The sequence below is a fragment of the Talaromyces amestolkiae genome (assembly GCF_001896365.1).
Source record: "Talaromyces amestolkiae strain CIB chromosome Unknown scaffold4.1, whole genome shotgun sequence".
NCBI classification, from domain to species: Eukaryota; Fungi; Ascomycota; class Eurotiomycetes; order Eurotiales; family Trichocomaceae; genus Talaromyces; species Talaromyces amestolkiae.
Genome location: NW_024468040.1, coordinates 1,137,185 through 1,157,606, shown reverse-complemented (window position 1 = coordinate 1,157,606; position 20,422 = coordinate 1,137,185). Strand labels below are relative to the sequence as shown.

At 47.8% G+C, this 20,422-nt stretch overlaps 7 protein-coding genes across 7 annotated transcripts; 4 read left to right on the top strand and 3 right to left on the bottom strand.

Annotated features, from left to right (window-relative positions):
* Positions 1-535: 535 nt before the first annotated feature.
* BHQ10_002961 (uncharacterized protein) lies at positions 536-3,810 on the bottom strand (the record flags this gene model as incomplete). The annotated part of the gene is made up of 5 exons (XM_040875164.1): positions 536-641; positions 694-1,016; positions 1,067-3,379; positions 3,434-3,591; positions 3,693-3,810. 5 exons carry the CDS (start codon positions 3,808-3,810, stop codon positions 536-538), a joined length of 3,018 nt encoding a protein of 1,005 aa, XP_040731465.1.
* Positions 3,811-5,318: 1,508 nt separating this feature from the next.
* Positions 5,319-6,652, top strand: BHQ10_002960 (uncharacterized protein; the record flags this gene model as incomplete). Its single annotated transcript, XM_040875163.1, has 8 exons — positions 5,319-5,339; positions 5,484-5,491; positions 5,552-5,598; positions 5,656-5,675; positions 5,737-5,748; positions 5,814-6,088; positions 6,148-6,235; positions 6,284-6,652. 8 exons carry the CDS (start codon positions 5,319-5,321, stop codon positions 6,650-6,652), a joined length of 840 nt encoding a protein of 279 aa, XP_040731464.1.
* A 932-nt stretch (positions 6,653-7,584) lies between these two features.
* On the bottom strand, positions 7,585-8,542 carry BHQ10_002959 (uncharacterized protein; the record flags this gene model as incomplete). The annotated part of the gene is made up of 3 exons (XM_040875161.1): positions 7,585-8,292; positions 8,346-8,428; positions 8,524-8,542. The coding sequence occupies 3 exons, from the start codon at positions 8,540-8,542 to the stop codon at positions 7,585-7,587; spliced, it is 810 nt and encodes a 269-aa protein (XP_040731463.1).
* A 1,822-nt stretch (positions 8,543-10,364) lies between these two features.
* BHQ10_002958 (uncharacterized protein) lies at positions 10,365-12,446 on the top strand (the record flags this gene model as incomplete). The annotated part of the gene is made up of 10 exons (XM_040875160.1): positions 10,365-10,378; positions 10,432-10,457; positions 10,507-10,514; positions 10,572-10,714; positions 10,762-10,865; positions 10,916-11,033; positions 11,084-11,168; positions 11,218-11,913; positions 11,963-12,268; positions 12,327-12,446. 10 exons carry the CDS (start codon positions 10,365-10,367, stop codon positions 12,444-12,446), a joined length of 1,620 nt encoding a protein of 539 aa, XP_040731462.1.
* Positions 12,447-12,950: 504 nt separating this feature from the next.
* BHQ10_002957 (uncharacterized protein) lies at positions 12,951-14,467 on the bottom strand (the record flags this gene model as incomplete). Its single annotated transcript, XM_040875159.1, has 5 exons — positions 12,951-13,305; positions 13,358-13,798; positions 13,847-14,186; positions 14,235-14,291; positions 14,344-14,467. 5 exons carry the CDS (start codon positions 14,465-14,467, stop codon positions 12,951-12,953), a joined length of 1,317 nt encoding a protein of 438 aa, XP_040731461.1.
* A 1,091-nt stretch (positions 14,468-15,558) lies between these two features.
* BHQ10_002956 (uncharacterized protein) lies at positions 15,559-16,899 on the top strand (the record flags this gene model as incomplete). The annotated part of the gene is made up of 4 exons (XM_040875158.1): positions 15,559-15,775; positions 15,828-16,151; positions 16,269-16,725; positions 16,779-16,899. 4 exons carry the CDS (start codon positions 15,559-15,561, stop codon positions 16,897-16,899), a joined length of 1,119 nt encoding a protein of 372 aa, XP_040731460.1.
* A 701-nt stretch (positions 16,900-17,600) lies between these two features.
* On the top strand, positions 17,601-19,881 carry BHQ10_002955 (uncharacterized protein; the record flags this gene model as incomplete). Its single annotated transcript, XM_040875157.1, has 4 exons — positions 17,601-18,099; positions 18,182-18,379; positions 18,461-18,826; positions 18,875-19,881. The coding sequence occupies 4 exons, from the start codon at positions 17,601-17,603 to the stop codon at positions 19,879-19,881; spliced, it is 2,070 nt and encodes a 689-aa protein (XP_040731459.1).
* Between the last annotated feature and the right edge of the window lie 541 nt (positions 19,882-20,422).

Sequence of the window (20,422 nt, the reverse complement as noted above, 5' to 3'; positions counted from 1 at the left end):
CCCAATTTTTCATTTCGTATATACATGTACCATCCACCACCCTTCTATATTTTGTATTCTTCTTTTCTTCCATAATTATACCCCACCCACCATCCATTTCCCTGCGCTTTGAGAAGCATGCATCGTGCATTGAAAACCTGTGGATCTAGCCTGTTCTTTATCACATTTGTCTTTTTCTCTTCTTGGTATTTCATAATATATGTGTGTAGGAGATAGTTACTTGACAATGTCGGTGTATAGATTTATTCGATTTTCTTTCATTGCTTCATTCTATCGCTTCATATCTGGATCTAACATAACATGGTCAGCGAAGTAATACCGCTGTTGTCGCATAGATAAGATAGCTATAATAAGTAAGATTAGCACAATGTCTATAATCTAACTAAATGTATGATCTTTGAGGCCATGAAAAGCAGGACAAGATAATTGAACACCTTTCTCTCTTGCTGTCTTCTATGATGAGACAAGAAATTGTGACGTTGCTTGCTTCTGTTGTTCTATAATGAGTAATCTCCACCACCCGAGTTTGAACGGATTAAGCAGCTTTGATCTTCCCATTCTGCTTCTCAGAGGGAGATGGCTGCTCAACGCGTTGGTCATATAGGCGTCGCTCAAAGTACTTGAGGATTTCGTCGATCAAACTATCATCGTGTCAGCATTTGAACAAAAGACAAAGACGCAGAGGGGACATACATGACAGGCAAACTAATCCCAATAACAGCTTGCCACTCATTCCAATCCAGCGGCAAAATAGCAAACAACCCCTGCAAGAACGGGATGTACAAGATCGCGAAGTGGAGCGACATGGATAACGCAATTGCGTAGACGAGCATGGGGTTGTGCCATAATGGGAATGTGAGAAGGGACTCGCTTGACGACAATGCGTTCATGGCGTTGAGCATTTCGATCACGACGAGAATAGACAGAGAGACAGTGGAGGCGGATTTGGACATGTCGCTGTGGAACATGCTGCAGCCGATTTCGGGGAAGGAGGTGCTGCATTTGTGGAAGTGTGACTGTGATAAAGATTAGTACAAATGTGGAGTATAGATAGAATGGGACTGACCAATTGGTAATAGGAGATCTGGGGCCCGGCAGGGTTGAACATGAACCACCAGACATAGCCAAACACGGTGGCTGCGCCAACGTATATTCCGATGACCATGTACCGGAAGAATAGCCATCCGCCAACAAGAGCCTCGTCACGCTTACGGGGAGGGCGACGCATGACGTCGTGATCGGGAGGATTAAACGAAAGCGCAGTAGCAGGCAGACCATCGGTAACCAAGTTCACCCACAGCAACTGAACAGGAATCAAAGCCTCTGGTAGGCCCAGCGCAGCGGTCAAGAAGATGGATACCACTTCACCGATGTTGGACGAAATCAGGTACCGGATGAACTGTTGCGTGTTGCTGTAGATTGAACGACCTTCTTCAACTGCGACCTCGATGGTAGCGAAATTGTCATCGGCAAGGACCATGTCGGCCGCGAGTTTGGCGACGTCCGTTCCTGTACCCATAGCAACACCGATATCTGCCTTTTTCAAGGCGGGGGCATCGTTGACACCGTCGCCAGTCATGGCGACAACATGGCCGAGCGATTGAAGAAGATCGACAAGCTTGGACTTGTGAGCGGGTTCGGTACGAGAAAAGAGAGATGCGTTCTTGACTGCCTCCAATTTCTGGCTATCGCTCAAATCGTCAAACTCTCTGCCAGTATAACTCTTGCCCTGTAGGTTCTCATCAGGGCCGAAAACACCGATTTGGCGGCAAATAGACTCGGCAGTGTTGCGGTTATCTCCAGTAATGACAATAATTCGAATTCCGGCTTCACGGCATTTTTGAATAGAACTAGCAACCTCTGGACGAGGAGGATCAAGCATACCGACAAGGCCGATCAGAGTCATGTTGCGCTCCAACTGCGCATACTCTTCTGACGTTTTGGCAGTGTGTAAGAGGGGGTTGGTTGAGACGTCGCTTACGGTGGCCAGGGCAATGACACGAAGACCCCGGTTACCGCATTCGACTACCTGTTCAGAGATCAAACTGATGTGGCTCTGGGTCAATGGTACGCGGGGGCCATCAGACCCGAGAAGGACATGGGAGCAACGTTCGAGGATAGATTCAGGGGCACCCTTGACCAAAAGCTTCTGATCTTTGCCTTCACCGACTAGAACAGACATACTCTTGCGGTCGCGGGAGAACTCGTAGGTTGCCTTGAGTGGTAGCTTGTTCTGATAGTATTTGCTGGTAGCGTGCAAAGCACCAGACGCAGGTAAGGATCGTATGCTCTCGTTGAAAGCGGCGTTGTCGGTTCCAATCTTTTCAGCCAGAACACGCAGGGCTCCCTCGGTAGGCTCACCAATGCAAGAATATCCAATTTTGGGGTCATAAGCCAGGGTAGCCTCATTGTTCACAGAAAGTACTTCGGTCATTTGACGGATAGTCGAGGAAGAAACTGCCAAATCTTTCAAAGGCTTTCCTCCTTTCTTCAATGCACCAACGGGAGCGAAAGTGGTACCCTCGACATCGATTTCCTCAAAGCCTTGTCCGGTCGAATTTAGGTAGAGAACCCGTTCAACACTCATCTGGTTGGTGGTCAAAGTTCCAGTCTTATCAGAGCAAATGACACTGCAGCTTCCGAGGGTCTCAACAGAAGGTAGAGATCGAACCACAGCGTTCTTTGCTGCCATCTTACGAGTACCCAATGCCAAACATGTCGTTATAACGACAGCAAGACCTTCCGGAATAGCAGCAACACCTAGAGACACGGCAATCTTCAGATAGTAGATGGCACCCTTGGCCCAGCCGCCATGAGAAGGATCGTTGAAATGCTCAATGTTGATCAGCCAGACGACGATACAGATAACTGTGATGACCTTTGCAAGCACATCGCCAAAATCGTTCAGCTTTTGTTTCAAAGGCGTGGGCTCGGAAATCTGAGAAGTAATGCTCTCATGGATGCCACCGATAGCGGTCGAAGCTCCCGTAAGAACAACAATTGCAGTGGCATGACCAGCTACTACGGTAGTACCGGAGAACAACATATTTGTTTGATCCTGCTTCACCGCCTGCTTGTCCGAGACGACTTTGGTGTCCTTGCTAACACTTTCACTCTCACCGGTCAAAATAGCCTGGTCTACACGGAAGCTGTTGCTCTGGATTGAGAGCAACCGGCAGTCGGCCGGAACGCGGTCACCCACAGCGATGTGGATGATGTCTCCGGGGACCAGCTCCTCGGCCTTAAGCTTCTGGAGAGTGCCATTGCGCACGACCTTTGTGACATTTGCCGAATATTCTTGAAGAGCTGCGATTGCTTTTTCGGCGCTGCTTTCTTGGGATACACCGACGATAGCATTGAGGATAAGGATGGTGAGGATCTGTCACAAAGTATCTTAGTAAGCGTTGCATTTTCATTGCGCGGAACTGCTTACCACAGCCGGGTCAACGAAAGCAGTCCAGTCATCTCCATCTTCAAAGAGAGCTAGAACGAACGAGATTGTTGCGGAACCGAGGAGGATGAGGACAAGTTGGTCTTGGAACTGCTCGAGAACTAGTTTCCAGAGAGGGGTAGCTTCCTCTTCCTCAAGAGCTGTAAAGCAGAGTGTTAACAGAAATTACTTTATTCATGACAGGTATTCCCTTCCAAATAAAACGCATTCCATCTAAAGGTACAAAGTGAAGGATACTCACCATTCGATCCGTACTTCTCGCGCAAGCGCAAGACTTGGTCCTGCGTCAGGCCTGCATCCTCCGAAACACCAAAGTCGCGGAGCAGTTCTGCAGGAGAGCGGGTAAAAGAGTGATCCATGGCTCGCAGACAATCTCAATGTCGTGATCAGAGAGCCTGATTACGACCACAAAGAAAGTAGCAAGTGTGTATGGAAAGGAAGGGAGTATTGATGTTCAAGAAAGAAGGTTTAGAAAAGGACAGCAAGCAATATACGTAGATGATTACAGATCGATGGTATTAGAATTACGAAATACGTGTAATTCAGGGCCTCGTATCGCAGATTAGCCGGCTATCAACCCGATAGACACCTTGGCAGGACTAGGGTTAAGATAGCCTGCATTCTGCAGGCCGCTAACCCATCAGGAGCGCCGCACGGAGCAATGCTCTGCGTTGAGGCTTTTGATAGGCGCCGCCGGTTGCCGCTTGGAACCGTATCGCGAATTGATACTTTGCAATGACAGCACTTTTGAACTTATACTTGCATTTTTTGAATTTGAGTGACTGTAAAAGCATATTCAAGGCCAGTCGACAAAAGCTTTCTAATCGCATGAGTACGAGTGTCAAACAAAAGAAGTCGCCATCTGAATGGTCGAGATGGGCATATTACGTAGAGTGGTAATGTATACGGTATCATACAGGTACAAATACAGTTCCACATGGCCTTGTTCGGGCTGCCAATTACGGAGTGATTCCCCATACAAACAGCCAGACCGGTCATGTGATGCACAATGTTCTTTTTGTTTCTAGTCAAGTCTTCAAGCTCAAGCCAGTCGCCTTGAAGAACAGGTCATATCGACACTCATCACGATCAGGCTGTAACCATGGTCCGATAGATTCCCCCCCAGCAACGTGCTTCAAGCCGAGTCTGTTCTCTGTTCCCTAGGCCTTATCGGCCTCAGCCTGCTGCCATCTGTATCTCGTAGACTGTAGATTGTCGAAAGTTGTATATGGAACGGTTAGGGCTGAGACATCGAACACCAAACTTGCGAATACTTGGCAAGCCAAGATGGTCCAGCTGATACTCAAAGTAGGCAATATCGCTACCAACGAGAAGATAAGCCTCAACGATATCATTCAACATATGGGTTCGTGTTGCTGGCACATGTTTAAGTCATAGCAACGAATTTTGACCCTCACATGATCTGCAGAGATATCGAGGATTGTGTTCGCCTTCACCCTTTTCAACGTCAATAGTCCAACGAATTCAGAATTCGCTCCGCTGATAATAGGACAAACAGCTACTAGAATAATGGTCAATATACAATTGTACTCATAATAATAATATTCGTAAGGCAGAAACAGCCAAACAGCCAAAAGAAATTGCACGCTGGCTGCTGGCTCGCTAAGCCTAATCGGGCGATGCACGGCTGGACGACTGCGCCGCCATCCCTCAAGCGTCTCTGCCAACAACATCTATCACTCGAATCCTGCCATATTTTTTCTTCTTCTCCTCACAACATCAATTTCTTCTTATTCATTCTCTGTGTCGTGCAAATCCCTTACCAACCTATCAAACTCGTATTTCGCTTCCCAGTCTCTAGCCTGACTCAACCGATCGTCCCTGTTGCTATTGACAGCCATCCACCATGACTTCTGACGTTTCTGAGGTTTGTACACATCATAACCCCTCATTTTGTCATGGCACCAGCCTGGCGCTACCAGCATCTCCAAAATGCTGCTTTTCGCTCTCCTTGACAGAGCTCTAATTTCTTGATTTGATAATGATTTGACTAACTTCTTTTTGGCTACAGCGTGAAAGGTAATGCACTCGTAATCATGTTTACTAGTTCTGGTGATCTAGTTACTAACACCCCCAAAGCAAGACTTTCCTTGCACGCCTCTGCGAGCAGGCTGAGCGCTACGATGGTGAGTCAAGCATTGTCTCTATCCAGAGTTTGTAACTAACCAGACTCGTGTAAACAGAGATGGTCACATACATGAAGGTAAGCAACTATCCACCAAATTGATCGTAAGTTGGATTCTATCTAACCACCACCTCTGCAGGAAGTTGCCAACGTACGTTTCCTCTTTTTTTCGAATATACAAATTAAAAATCGCCATTCGTACTAATAAAGGGACAGCTGAATGGTGAGCTTTCTGTCGACGAGCGCAATCTCCTCTCCGTCGCCTACAAGAACGTCGTCGGTACCCGTCGTGCTTCCTGGCGCATCATCTCCTCCATCGAGCAAAAGGAAGAATCCAAGGGATCCTCCGAGCACGTTTCCATCATCCGTGACTACCGCCAGAAGATCGAGACTGAGCTCGAGAAAGTGTGCCAAGATGTCTTGGACGTGCTCGACGAGTCTCTTATCCCCAAGGCCGAGTCTGGCGAGTCGAAGGTTTTCTATCACAAGATGTACGCAATCTGTTCCATTTTTCAATGTCGGAGCCAGGGATTTATTAATTCAATCGCAGGAAGGGTGACTACCACCGTTATCTCGCTGAATTCGCATCCGGCAACAAGCGCAAGGTCGCAGCCACTGCCGCTCACGAGGCTTACAAGGTTAGTTTGCAGCCATTATATTTGTGCTCTTCGTGCTAACGATCATAGAACGCCACCGATGTTGCACAGACTGAGCTCACTCCTACCCACCCCATCCGCCTTGGTCTCGCCCTCAACTTCTCAGTCTTCTACTATGAAATCTTGAACTCGCCCGACCGTGCTTGCCACTTGGCCAAGCAGGCATTCGACGATGCTATTGCCGAACTCGACTCTCTCTCCGAGGAGTCCTACCGCGACAGCACCCTCATTATGCAGTTGCTGCGTGACAACCTCACCCTCTGGACCTCATCCGACGGCGGTGAGCCCGAAGCTGCTGAGCCCAAGGAAGAAAAGCCCGTTGAGGAGGCCGCTGCTCCTGCCGAGGCAAAGGCTGAGGAGGAGGAAGCTCCTGCTGCTGCTCCCGCTCCAGCAGAGTAGAAAGTCTGTTGTCTTTACGAAAACGCACAAGGAAGCTGGTCTTCAATGTCTTCAATGACTTCCTGGAACTACCCTCCTATGTCTTACTGCGTCTTTCGAATCGGAGTCTTGAGCGCCCTGCTTTTATTTTCCCTTTCCCTGTTACCCCCACAATCGATGCGGCAAATCTCAGCCTATCCCCCCTTTCCCCATTGTTAGGCAAGTCCAAACGACTGCCTTTAGCCGCCCTTGTTGTTTGTTCCCTGATCAGGCCTGTAGTTGGATGCGGAGTTTGATATTTGGAGAAACGCTAGGTTGGAGCTGGATATCTGTTTGCGAAATTTCGTGCTATTTCATCTCTCCAATAATCTTTTCTTCCTTGTCTTATCCCCTGCCCTGTTTCTGGTTGACTTTCTGGTCCTAAAATGTCAAATGATATTGAAGGAGCCGAGAAATTGAGACTGTGGACAGTTTGAGAGAATCTCTTCTTGGAATATTCTATTTTGGATTCTTTTGACTTCCATCTTTTGTGTCGATCAGCCCAGCAGATCTTATCTCTTGTCTTATTCCCTTTCCAAATATGTGTTAAACAATTTCCACAGGCAAACACAAATGAAACCAAACCAAACCAATCATTTAACTTATTACTGTTGTCTCCTCGTAAGTTCTAATACTAAATTAAAAGATGAAGCCAGTGTCTATTCATCGAGAAAACAGTGCCATTAATCTATACGTGCGCAATGTTCTTCCAGTACATATCAACACGTAAGGAACAACTGATGTAATGTATATAAACTTTTCAATCCAATAGACAAGAAAGACGTAACTTGCACTGCGAGAAAGAATAAACATGAAAGACACCGAGCAATAGCTATGCATATAGAACGGAATAATCGATTTCCATAGGAACAAGGTGGGAGGAAACGAAACGACCTATATGGTCAGAAGATAAATTACATGAAATCGTCATCACCCAAGTCATCATCATCGTAAGTATTAGTATCCACCTTCGTGAAGTCGCGCGCAGTGTTGAGTGAAGTCTTGGTCTTTGCTGCTTTGGACTTCTTACCTCCCTTATCAGCCTGACGCTCCTCCCGCATCTTCTCATTGCTAAGCGTCGTTAGCGCACTAGCCACCTTCTTAACCTGATCACTCGGCAACTCCTTAACCAACTGCTTTGCGAACTCCGGCGCCCAAAGCGCGTATTGCGCCTTTTTGGAATTCGCCGTCAACAGCGGGATAAGTGTGGCCGTCAACGTGCTGAACTGGTCCTTTGTAGTGGGCTTGAAGAGCGGCATGGCAGATAGATCGATCGACTTTGTAGGATCCGACGCGTCGCCTACAACGATGGCCTTGGCCTTACCCCGGTTGCGGTTGAGGTCGACATCGCCGAGTAGATCCTCGGCGTGCTTGAGATCTGAGTCCTTCTCGGTCTTGCGCAGGCGTGCGCGACGCTCGGCCTCGTCTTCGCTGCTGTAGTCTTCGTCTGAGTCATCATCTTCGAGCCGTTTGCGTTCTTGTTGGTGTTCTTGTATACGTTGCGCTTTACTTTTCTTTTTCGCGGCGGCTTCGGCGTCGGCTTTGGCCTTTGCGGCAGCGGCGGCTTTGGCTTTTTCGCGCTCGACTTCGGAGTCCTCGGCGGCGTCCCAGGAGTCTAGGACCTAGATACGAGTCAGTTTGGATAAATATCACATGCGACTATCGTGAGGTTTACTTCGTCATCTTCTTCGTCGTCAAACTTACGACGACCGGCGACGGGAGGCGGGGAGGAGGGAGGGGTGCTATCCTCTTCGTCATCTATCGATGAGATATTGTCAGTCAGTCTCTCTTTCTCGAATATCACAACACTGGTCGTGAAAATCATGGAAAAGGAATCCGTCAATCTGACTCACCCCACTTTGAAGGCGCCATGGCGAGAGAAATCTTTTGCTTGAAACTCTGTTGAGAAGGTTTCGAGGAGTTACGAGAAAGGTTTATGTTCGCTTCTTACTTTCTAGCAAGAAATAATGGCGAAAATCAAAGGCGTCGCCTTGGGGTTGTGCGTGACAAAAAATTGGCAAGGGCAAACTTGGGGAAAAAAAGGCCTATCACAAAGCAAAGAGAGGGGTCAGCCCAGGCAATCACGTGAATATATTGATTGGGCTGCAAGGCGGGAAAATCGGGATGGACAATCCTTCCGACCTCTTCTGAAGACACTCACTCCACGGCTGTTCTTTAGATGGGAATCGACAATGATCAATCTTGACTTGCAATTCGGCCAATAGATACTATTCAGAGTAAAGACGCACTACAGAAGGACTACGTACGAGCAAACATGGTGGACTGCAGGATTACCTGTCAACTGCACGTCGACGTCATCTTAGTTTGATATCAGACTATTTTCATTCCTGAAAGAGACATACCAATTGTCAGCTTATTATTTGTGATTCTGAAATGGACAATCAAAGGTTTAGCCTGAGGCATTGATCCTGGCTCTCGTGCTAGGGCCTGCTAGAATTATGTACCTAGGTCGTTCGGGGTTGGCCCTGATCACAACAAACAAGCTTTGGTAGGATGTCTGTCTGATTGATAGACAGCGTTCTCTGTACTGCATCTGATTATCCATGATAAACCGTAATGGTTTTTCTCGGTTTTTCTCAATCTCTACCCCGCCATCCCACCTATCCAGATACCCGAGCCAAAATACCTACAAAACTGGTTGCCGAACGGTGCAAGTACATATATATGATTTGGTCAAGCGCGTGCAGCCCATCGCCGAACCTCACGCCAGTATAACATTCAGCCTTTCGACTTCTGCCATTCGCTGGGCAGGTTCCAGGTCTCGTTCCGGTTACCCTGACAATGCAAGGCATCAACGTCGTCAAATGACTCATTGGCCCCTTCAAGCCATGAATATATTGAATAATCACTCAAAATAGGAAGCTGAAACCAACTATTGAAAGTATGCAGGTGAGTCATACCGACGATGGATTGATGAAAACTAGGCATCAATCCGGTATACAACCCTAACCCTAGAGCGGTTGATTATGCATCCTGATGGTTGTAGTTGCCATACACATCCTCTGACGAATTTCAAAGCACTTGACCGAAAGATTCGTTCGTATATTCTGGACATCCTATTCCACGAGTCGCTGTAACCCAACCGAACTGTATAGAGTCTTCTGTCTAAGAAAATAATTAGGGTTATCTCTCCTCACAGATCCAGTCTTGGCACGGTCACATGATAAACCCCACAGATAAGGCTTAGCGCGCTTTTTTTTTTCTTTTATCGGTTTCGTAAATCGAAGCGCGTCTTCTCGAGAATTTCCCTTTCCGCACCATAGCTGATATAGCTGTGGTCCATCTCACGTTCAAGATGAAGTACGTCTTAGTATCAGGAGGTCAGCTCGTTCCCTTGAATATGAATATCTGATGTGAAAGAGAAGACTGACAGAATCTTGTTTATAGGTGTCATTTCCGGTGTTGGAAAAGGCATTATTGCCTCCAGCACTGGTTTGCTTCTCAAGACTATTGGTCTTACGGTTACGAGTATTGTATGTGTCCTTGGATCTTGAGTTTTCTGTCTTTGTTGTATTTGGGGGGGTGCTTAAGTGTTTGTAAAAAGTTGTATTGTCAATTACTGACTTAGAATAGAAAATTGATCCATACATTAACATTGATGTGAGTAGACCTATCTATGATTTCGAGATTCATGTACAATCCCATGGCTAATTCATAAATTTAGGCTGGCACAATGTCACCTATAGAGTTCGTACTTGGTCTGCTATTTTGCTCCTTCTATACTGATCGTTGCCTTCTAGGCACGGTGAGGTCTACGTGACAGATGGTATGTTTGAGTTGCTCCAGTAATAAAACTAATGGCTAACTAAAGCTAGATGGTGGTGTATGTGCCCCTAAAAAAAACTACATTCGATACGACATGATTCTCATCTGAGTATAGGAAATGGATCTCGATCTCGGCAACTATGAGCGATATCTTCTGACCACACTCACCCGAGACCACAACATCACAACCGGCAAGATCTACCAGCACGTCATTGAGAGAGAGCGTGTCGGACAATATCTCGGTAAAACCGTTCAAGTGTATGTCCTCAATTCCACCGGAGTAGGACTGTTCTGACAATGAGAAGCGTACCACATATCACCAATGCCATTCAAGATTGGATCGAGCGCGTTGCCAAGGTTCCTGTTGACGAGTCTGGAGCCGAACCTGATGTTTGCATTATCGAATTAGGTATTTTCGGCTTGTGAATTAATGGATGAGCGGTGGCTGACTATGAAAAGGTGGTACTGTCGGAGATATCGAGAGTGCTCCATTCATTCATGCTGTCAGTCAGCTTCAAAGACGGGCTGGCAAAGGCAACTATGCACAGATTCACGTCTCATATGTTCCTGTCATTCCGTGAGTTTTACCTCTAGTCAGAAGGGTTGTCAGGGACTAATACAGACCAGACCTGGACCCGGTGGTGAGCAAAAGACGAAACCGACACAGAGGGCTGTTAGCGATGTCCGAAGTGCCGGTCTCAACCCAGATTTGGTATAGCATCCTCTTGACTAGCAACTTGACACAACTAACATCAGACCAGATCGCCTGCCGCTGTGAACAACCGCTAGAGGACACTACAATCGACAAGATCGCAAACATGTGCCAAATGGAGCGAAAACAAGTCGTTGCAGTACACAACGTATCCACCACATATCACGTTCCTCTACTCCTTGAAAAACAAAAACTCCTCAAAACACTCAGCGAGCTTCTCAACCTCTCCTCTATTCCACAACCGGCCCCTCGCATTGAGCAGGGTAGTCGCATGTGGAGAGACTGGGTTGATCTTGCACACAGCCAGGACAATCTTCACGACACAGTGAATATCGCGCTTGTGGGTAAATATACAACGCTCCATGACGCATACATCAGTCTCAGCAAATCCTTTGAGCATGCTGCCATGTACTGCCGCAAGAAGCTCAAGGTTATCTGGGTCGACGCCTCGCACCTCGAAGATGAGACCTTGGAAGTTTCGCCTGCAGAGTTCCACAAGGCGTGGCACAATGTGTGCACCGCTGACGGATTGTGTGTTCCCGGCGGATTCGGCACTCGCGCTACGCTCGGTATGATGAAAGCGATAACATGGGCGCGCACCAAGAACGTGCCCTTTTTGGGTATTTGTCTCGGTATGCAGCTTGCTGTTATCGAGTATGCTCGCAACGTTGTCGGGATTGAAGATGCGGGTAGCGCAGAGTTGCATCCTGATGCTAAGGAGCATGCCATTATCTACATGCCCGAGGTTGGTTTCCCTGAATTCCTAGACGAACTTCTATTAATGAAAATTACAGGTCGACAAGACAAAACTCGGCGGCACAATGCGTCTCGGCAAGCATCCTTGCATCTTCCAGGCTGGCAGCGAATGGTCAAAACTCCGCGCTCTATATGGATCAGCGCCTCAGATCCAGGAACGACACCGCCACCGCTACGAGGTCAATCCAGAAATGGTTGAGCGTCTCGAAAAGGCTGGTCTCACTTTTGTCGGAAAGGATGTCAAGGGTGAGCGTATGGAGATTATTGAATTGAAGGACCACCCTTGGTTCGTGGGTGTGCAGTTCCATCCTGAGTATCTGTCGCGAGTGCTGTCGCCTAGCTTTGTACGTTCCCCGTTCCCTTCTATATCGATGTATCGCACTAATTAATTGGTTGTTATAGACTGTTCTCGGCTTCTTCGCCGCCGCCGCTGGATGCCTGGACGAAATCACAGCGAAGCTGAATAATGATGGAGAGAATTCTATGCGATTGCCATTCCATGAGAGAAGCGGTGCGCAATAAGAGATGGGAAGGGACATATAGATCCGAATAATGGAGTTAGACCAGTGTAAAACAGAAACCAAAAGGAATCAATAGACGACTTGTTTTTCTCTTATTTAGACTGTTGTGTGAAAACGCCCAAACCGTACGCCGGAAGAACTTCCTTTTTAAGTCTGAGTCTTGGTCCTCGTCATATTCTGGAGAGGTGGCGATGCAATTTCTCGAGTTTGAGCGGCTGGAGGGCAAGTGTTCATTGGGAGATTGAGGAAAGTTCTGCGTTTTGGGGGTGGGATACAAGTCCACCACACTTTGATTGAAATTCTACTGATGGGACAGGGCTTGAAATATTTTCTTTTTTGGAAAAATTCTATTAGCTATGGCAACATACTATCATTAATCAAGAGAGATTGCTTTTCTTCCCATCTCGAAATAATGTCGCCCAAGATCGTAGCTTCGTAGCACTTATTTTCATTCTGTCGAATTTCAAATCATTCTCTTCCCTTTCATCAAGTCGTCACGACTGATTTAAAGGTTGACAGATGTGCGGAACTTCTCGCCAGCGTAGATGGCGTTCTCGCCCAGCTCTTCCTCGATACGGAGGATCTGGTTGAGCTTGGCGAGACGCTCAGAACGGGCAGGAGCACCGGTCTTGATCTGACCGGAGCGGAGACCGACGACGATGTCGGCAATGGTGACGTCCTCGGTCTCACCGGAACGGTGGGAGACCATGACACCCCAGCCACCGGCGTAGGAATCCTTGGCGGCCTGGATGGACTCAGTGAGGGTACCGATCTGGTTGACCTTGAGCAAGAGAGCATTGCAGGACTTGAGCTCGATGGCCTTCTTGATGCGGAGGGGGTTGGTGACGGTCAAGTCATCACTATGATCGTTAGCTGGTGAACAATAGTTCCATATAGCGTGAGCTGACATACCCAACAATCTGGAAGTCAGAGGTCTTGAAGAAGTAGCTCCAAGCCTCCCAGTCATCCTCAGCAAAAGGATCCTCAATGCTGACAATAGGGTACTTCTTGGCGAGGTCCTTGTACAAGTCGGCGAGCTGTTCGTAAGTGAGCCACTTTTCAGGGTCACTCTCGGGGTTCTTGAAGTCGAGGTCGTATTTCTTTACGTCAGCCTTGTAGAACTCGCTGGAGGCAACGTCCATAGCGATCTTGATCTTGCCAGTGTATCCGGCCTGCTCAATGGCCTCGGTGATCAAGTCGAGAGCCTCCTCGGCAGTCTGAATATCAGGAGCAACACCACCTTCGTCACCAACGTTACCGGCAGACTGGCCGTACTTCTTCTTGGCCAAGGACTTGAGCTTCTGGTAAACCTCGGCGCCTTGGCGAAGACCTTCGCTGAATGTGGGAGCGGTGCTGTAACCGTTAGCTTTTGTTTCGTCGCGTGGATTTATGGCAGCTTACTCAGGGACAATCATGAATTCCTGGAAGGCAAGACGGCCACCAGCGTGGGAACCACCGTTCAAGACGTTCTGGAAAGGGACGGGGAGAACATAAGGCTTCTTGGTTCCGGCAAGGTCGGAGATGTGAGCGTAGAGAGGGACACCCTTCTCGGCAGCACCAGCCTTGGCAATGGCCAAGGAGACACCAAGGATGGCGTTGGCACCGAGGTTGGTCTTGTTGGCTGTGCCGTCGAGCTTAATGAGGAATTCGTCAACCTTGCTCTGGTCCTTGACGTCGATGTTCTCCTTGATGATGGCGGGTCCGATGGTCTCGTTGACGTTGGCGACGGCCTTGAGGACACCTGAGAAGATCAATACACGTTTCTCTCATCTCGTTTCAGGTAACTCACCCTTTCCACCCCACTTGGTCTTGTCACCATCGCGGAGCTCGCAAGCCTCGTGTTGACCTAGAATAATCGGTTAACAGACTTATCACAACACAGATCAGGGTAGACAAACCAGTAGAAGCTCCAGAGGGAACAATGGCGCGGTGCAAGCCGGTCTCGGTGACGACGTCAACCTCGACGGTAGGGTTACCGCGAGAGTCGTAAACGGAACGAGCGTGGATCTTGGAGATAGGCATGTTGTAGTCTGATGAGATGATTAGAAACTGCTGAAGAAGAGAAGAAGAGAAAGAGAAAGAAAGATTGACGAGGGTGGGATGGTTTTTCTAGAGGGCCACTGGGTGAGCTGCTAAGGTCACAAAAGTTTCACCGACGGCCCAAAAAGAGAGCGATGATGAACTCCTGCTAAACCTCGCAACGTGACGCGATGAATAGCGTCAATTGATCACTCACCGAGAATGAGTCACTATGTGCAGCTGACAGTATGAATCAATGCGTGAAATTCTTGAAGATGGATGGGGAAGAGGGAGAAGATGAAAGCAAGCAGTCACTGTGTTTGGTGGGATGGTGGGGCAAGCTCGATGATACGTTCCAGAAACAGAAGACTTACCTATTCCAAAGTTGTGTTAAGTGTAAACAGACAGTTGAATGTAAACAAAGCTTTGGTTAAGTGGCCTGATATTGTTCTCAATCTCGAATAGCCAATAGAGTAGGGCAAGCTTGTTCTAAGGGCTAGTCAAGATCTTTCATGCTGTCACTTTTGGAGGGGCAACCCGGCTCTATATACACCCAGTCCAGAGCATCAGAATAGCTGCACATTCCGAGGATACAGACCCTTGTGGGGCAGAAACCATGCTTTTCGGATAGATCTGGATCAATTGTTTACAGCTCCGTGATTTTATCTACAAATGATCTGACCCCAAGGCGATTTCTCCCGCTGTGAAGGTCGGAGAGATGCGGAGAGAGTCAGCGTCATTTTATGTGCCGGATGAGGCCAGGAAACTCAGGCACGGATAAGGCATTAAGGCACTAAGGCAACAAGGCAACAAGGCACCAGGTTCGGCGTTGTTTGCACTATTTGTATCTGATGGTCCGTGCGTGGTTCTATCGACCTGATATGTCACGTGAGGCTACGTATGGAAGGAGCTGGCGGCAGAAGCAACGGGAGCTTGTTGGAAGGAAGCTCATCAATCCATCAACACCTTCATCATTAACTTTACGCCTGCTACTTCCCCTTCTATTGACCTTCAGTCCCGAACCGCACATCCCTTACTACAATTTCTTAAGTCCGATTTGTTTCTAGTGCCGAACCAGCTGGTTCTCCGTCACGATGAACGGCGCTGGCGACCCCGAGAGGAACCTGGCCATCGAAGATTACAAAAAGACACTTTTGGACCTTCGAGAATGGGAGGCAAAGCTGAAATCTCTCCGTATGGAAATTAAAGACTCACAGAAAGAGTACGATATAACAGAAGAAAACATCAAGGCGCTGCAAAGTGTTGGTCAGATCATCGGCGAAGTTCTCAAACAGCTAGATGAAGAACGATGTAAGCATCCCAGCATCTTTTGCCTCTTGTATTTTCTAATCAAACCAAATAGTCATCGTCAAAGCATCCTCCGGTCCGCGGTACGTCGTCGGCTGCAGGTCCAAAGTCGATAAGGCGAAGCTCAAACAAGGCACTCGTGTGGCCCTCGACATGACGACGCTTACGATTATGCGAATGCTGCCTCGCGAAGTCGACCCGTTGGTGTACAACATGTCCTTGGAAGACCCCGGTCAAGTGAACTTTGCCGGAATCGGTGGTTTGAACGATCAGATCCGAGAACTGCGAGAAGTCATCGAGCTCCCCTTGAAGAACCCGGAGCTCTTTATGCGAGTCGGTATCAAGCCGCCAAAGGGTGTTTTGTTGTATGGTCCTCCGGGTACAGGAAAGACGCTACTTGCAAGAGCTGTAGCTAGCTCTTTGGAAACCAATTTTTTGAAAGGTGCCTAGCCTAGTTGGCTGTGTTGCTGTTCTGTGCTAATACTATCTGCTATAGTGGTTTCCTCTGCTATCGTCGACAAATATATCGGTGAATCGGCGCGTTTAATTCGAGAGATGTTCGGATATGCGAAGGAACACGAACCCTGTATTATCTTCATGGACGAAATCGACGCTATCGGTGGACGACGTTTCTCCGAAGGAACGTCGGCGGATCGTGAAATTCAACGAACACTTATGGAACTGCTCAATCAACTCGATGGTTTTGATTACCTTGGAAAGACAAAGATTATTATGGCTACGAATAGGCCCGATACTCTCGACCCAGCTCTTCTGCGTGCTGGACGTTTGGACCGAAAGATCGAGATCCCCCTACCTAATGAGGTGGGCCGTTTGGAAATTCTCAAGATTCATGCCAGCACTGTGGTAACCGAGGGCGAAATCGATTTTGAGAGCATAGTGAAGATGAGTGATGGTCTCAACGGAGCCGATTTGCGTAACGTCGTGACCGAGGCGTACGTACCTCCTCTCACTCAACATGGACCATGATTGCTAACTTTAATTATAGTGGATTCTTCGCAATCAAGGATGAACGTGACTCTATCAATCAAGATGATTTCAACAAGGCAGTCCGCAAGGTGGCCGAAGCAAAGAAACTCGAGGGCAAATTGGAGTACCAGAAACTATAGAGCTGCATAGGTTTCTTTGGCGTATAATCGGATGCATGTAAATTAACCAGACGCATTGCAATTTATCCTGCATTCACGATATAATTTTTATTGTATTAAGTATCTTTCGACCTGCTTGTGAATAATATCGTACGTAGTGACGACCAATGAGCTAGAGTCGGCGATGTGCCGAGCTTCCCCCTGGTCTCCGTCAATGCGGAGAAGCCACCTCGACTCGAACGTTGGAACAAACAGTCTTGACCACTGTTTTCTGCAGAGTTTCCTCATTGACTGAGGATTGTATAAAACCTGAAATTGATTTTCAGAATCTTATTCTACGCGCCCATGTCAACCCTTAAATGAGGTGAGTCCGTCTCCATATAATCATAGAGCTCCGTTGCGGCCACGGTGGAGCTTCAAATGTCCCTGCATCGATCCTTGTCTGGGATTGTTTTACATTGCATGCCCCCAACACCTATCAAATTTTTGGTTATGTGCTTTTGAGTGCTGACGTCCAATGATTTTTCATACGTCTAGGACACGTTTCGCTTTTTTACCACGTGTGTCTGCGTGGGTTCGCCTTCAAAGTCGTTGATCGGAAAATTATACACATTCAGAGAAAGGACCACTCCCCGTTTCACGAGCCCGCGCAACGATATTGACAACGGAATAATTGGCCGAAGTAGAATCGAGAAGCCAGGAATAGCCTGGGTTGAAGCACAATGGTGGGCGGCGGCTTCGTCCACTCGTCTCAGAATGACCGCTCCCAACAAGGTCTCGACTGGCGAGCACCAACGGCACGCAGCGGTGGTAACTTAGGTGGCTATGGCTTCGCATCCAAGAACAACAGCGGAACTGGCAACGGCAACGGCAGCAGCGGTGGTGGTGCAGGTCTCGGCAATATGAACAGCTTCTTTGGTGGGAAGAAGAATCGGGATTTGCCGGTGTACAAGGACAAGCCGTATTTTAAACCACGCCGGACAGGGCCGAATCGAACCGCGTCTCGCGTTGTGTATGCGGTGGTTGCGTGCTTCATGATGATGTTGCTGTATGTGTTTTGGGGTGGTTGGGGAAGTCCGGCAGCCGTTGGACCTGTTGGTGAAACTGGAGAGAATCTGTGGAAATGGATTCAGACGTTTGATGCTGAAGATGAGCCCGCTTCGTCTAAAAAGGTGGACTGGGAAGAGAGGAGGGAGAAAGTCAAGGATGTGTTCACTATAAGTTGGGACTCGTATGAGAAATATGGCTGGGGKGAGTTTGGGAGAAGCAACTTGGTGGCATACCTTACTAATCTGGCATATAGGATACGATGAGTACAAACCTGTTTCTAAAAAAGGAAGGAATATGGTTGAAGGCGGTATGGGGTGGACCATTGTCGATGCTCTTGACACTATGATTCTAATGAATCTTACTTCTCGAGTGCAACATGCTCGGCATTGGATCCATAATTCATTACGGTACGATCAGAATCATGATGTGAATACATTCGAAACTACCATTCGTATGCTTGGTGGTCTATTATCGGCACACTATCTATCAACAAATTATCCAAATTTGGCACCCATAACCGACGATGATCCAGGGGCTCCTGGCGAAGATCTCTATATTGAGAAAGCTGCCGATCTGGCGGATCGACTACTAGGCGCCTTTGAGTCTCCATCAGGAGTACCCTATGCCAGCATAAACCTGAATACGTCACTGGGAATACCGTCTCACGCAGATGGCGGCGCGTCCTCGACAGCGGAGGCGACCACTGTACAGCTGGAGTTCAAGTATCTAGCTAAATTGACCGGAGAGGCAGAGTACTGGGAGATTGTCGAGCATGTCATGGAGGTTGTTGATAATCAACAAGCCGAGGATGGACTCTTGCCAATATTTATCTATGCGGACAAGGGAGAGTTCCGTGGAAGGAACATTCGACTGGGAAGTAGGGGCGACTCTTACTATGGTAAGCCTGCACCGTCATCCGTAACATAACCGTGCTGATTCACGACAGAGTATCTCATTAAACAATACCTGCAAACATCCGAGGGAGAACCCATCTACAAGGAAATGTGGGACGAAGCACTCACTGGAATCAGTAAACATTTGATCACATATACTAAAAACGGAAGAATGGCAGTTCTAGCTGAAAGACCAGACGGCCTTGACCATTCCCTACTACCCAAGATGGACCACCTCGTGTGCTTCATGCCTGGTACGATAGCCCTCGGAGCAACACACGGCCAATTGCTATCCAAAGCAAGACAATCATCGAGCTGGAGCCGACGACAAGATGAGGAAATACTCCTTGCACGTGAGTTGATGAAGACCTGCTGGGCTACATATCTCGCGACAACAACTGGACTTGCGCCTGAGATCACATATTTCAAGACTGACAGCACCCCTCTTATGCTATCGGACGTATACCCCGATTCAGCTCTGTTTCTACCTCCTAGAAGCAGCAAAGACAGTTCATACACACCAGAAGAACTCGATCTCATATCCGCCTCGCTAGAGGATAAAGATGTATGGAAATCCGACATTGAGATACATGCCCAGGACACCCATAACCTCCAGCGACCAGAAACAGTCGAATCCCTTTTCTACATGTACCGCATCACCGGCGATAAGCAATACCGCGAATGGGGCTGGCAAATGTTCAAATCCTTCGTCAAGCACACCGCAGTCGTCGAAAAGGTGTCTCCGGGTGACCACGAAGGTGACGACAGCAACCAACGTATCATCGACAGCAGTCATGATGCCGATGACCAGAGCCACGCCTCCTACCGAGTTGTAGGATTCACGTCCCTCTCAAACGCCAATATCGACCCACCCATGAAGCGCGATAACATGGAGAGTTTCTGGATGGCAGAGACATTGAAGTATTTCTATCTCTTGTTCTCGGATCGCGATTTTATCCCGGTGGAGGATGTAGTGTTTAATACCGAGGCTCATATCTTCCCTCGATTCAAGGTAGGAGGGGATTTGAAGACGGGGTGGTCGAGGAAGCCTCGTGAATAGTTCTTTCGTCTCCTTCGAGCAGACATCTTTGGTCTTTCTTTGATATTGTAAATAGCATCGTACAATCGGTTTTTGTTTCTGTCATCATATAGTATTGACTGATCTGAATGATATCAGATCTTGCTACAATATACCATCTGTTCAGGTTTGAATTACTGACTGTATTACTGTATCACTCTAGGTAATACCGATCGTCCCAATTGTTTATGACTCGTCCTGGAATTCTTTTGCAGTCATGGTTCATCTCATCTATGCTTTCATGGGCTGCGCTTTGTCCATAGGCTACGTTGGGCCACCAGTCACTTCTACTCATCTCCCCCGTCACCCTTCGGTCACCTTATCATCGTCACACCCTTCTCCGTTCCTTAACTATATAACTACACTGCTCAGCCCTCGACTCCTCATATCCCTTTCTCTTCTTCCTAATTAATCTTCTCTACTGAAAAGAGAAATTCGTGCCAAGTTATAACTACTTCATTGAAACCAGTGATAAGGACAAACGCACCCAATATCCAAGAAGGATACTCTTCCCAAGACGCTG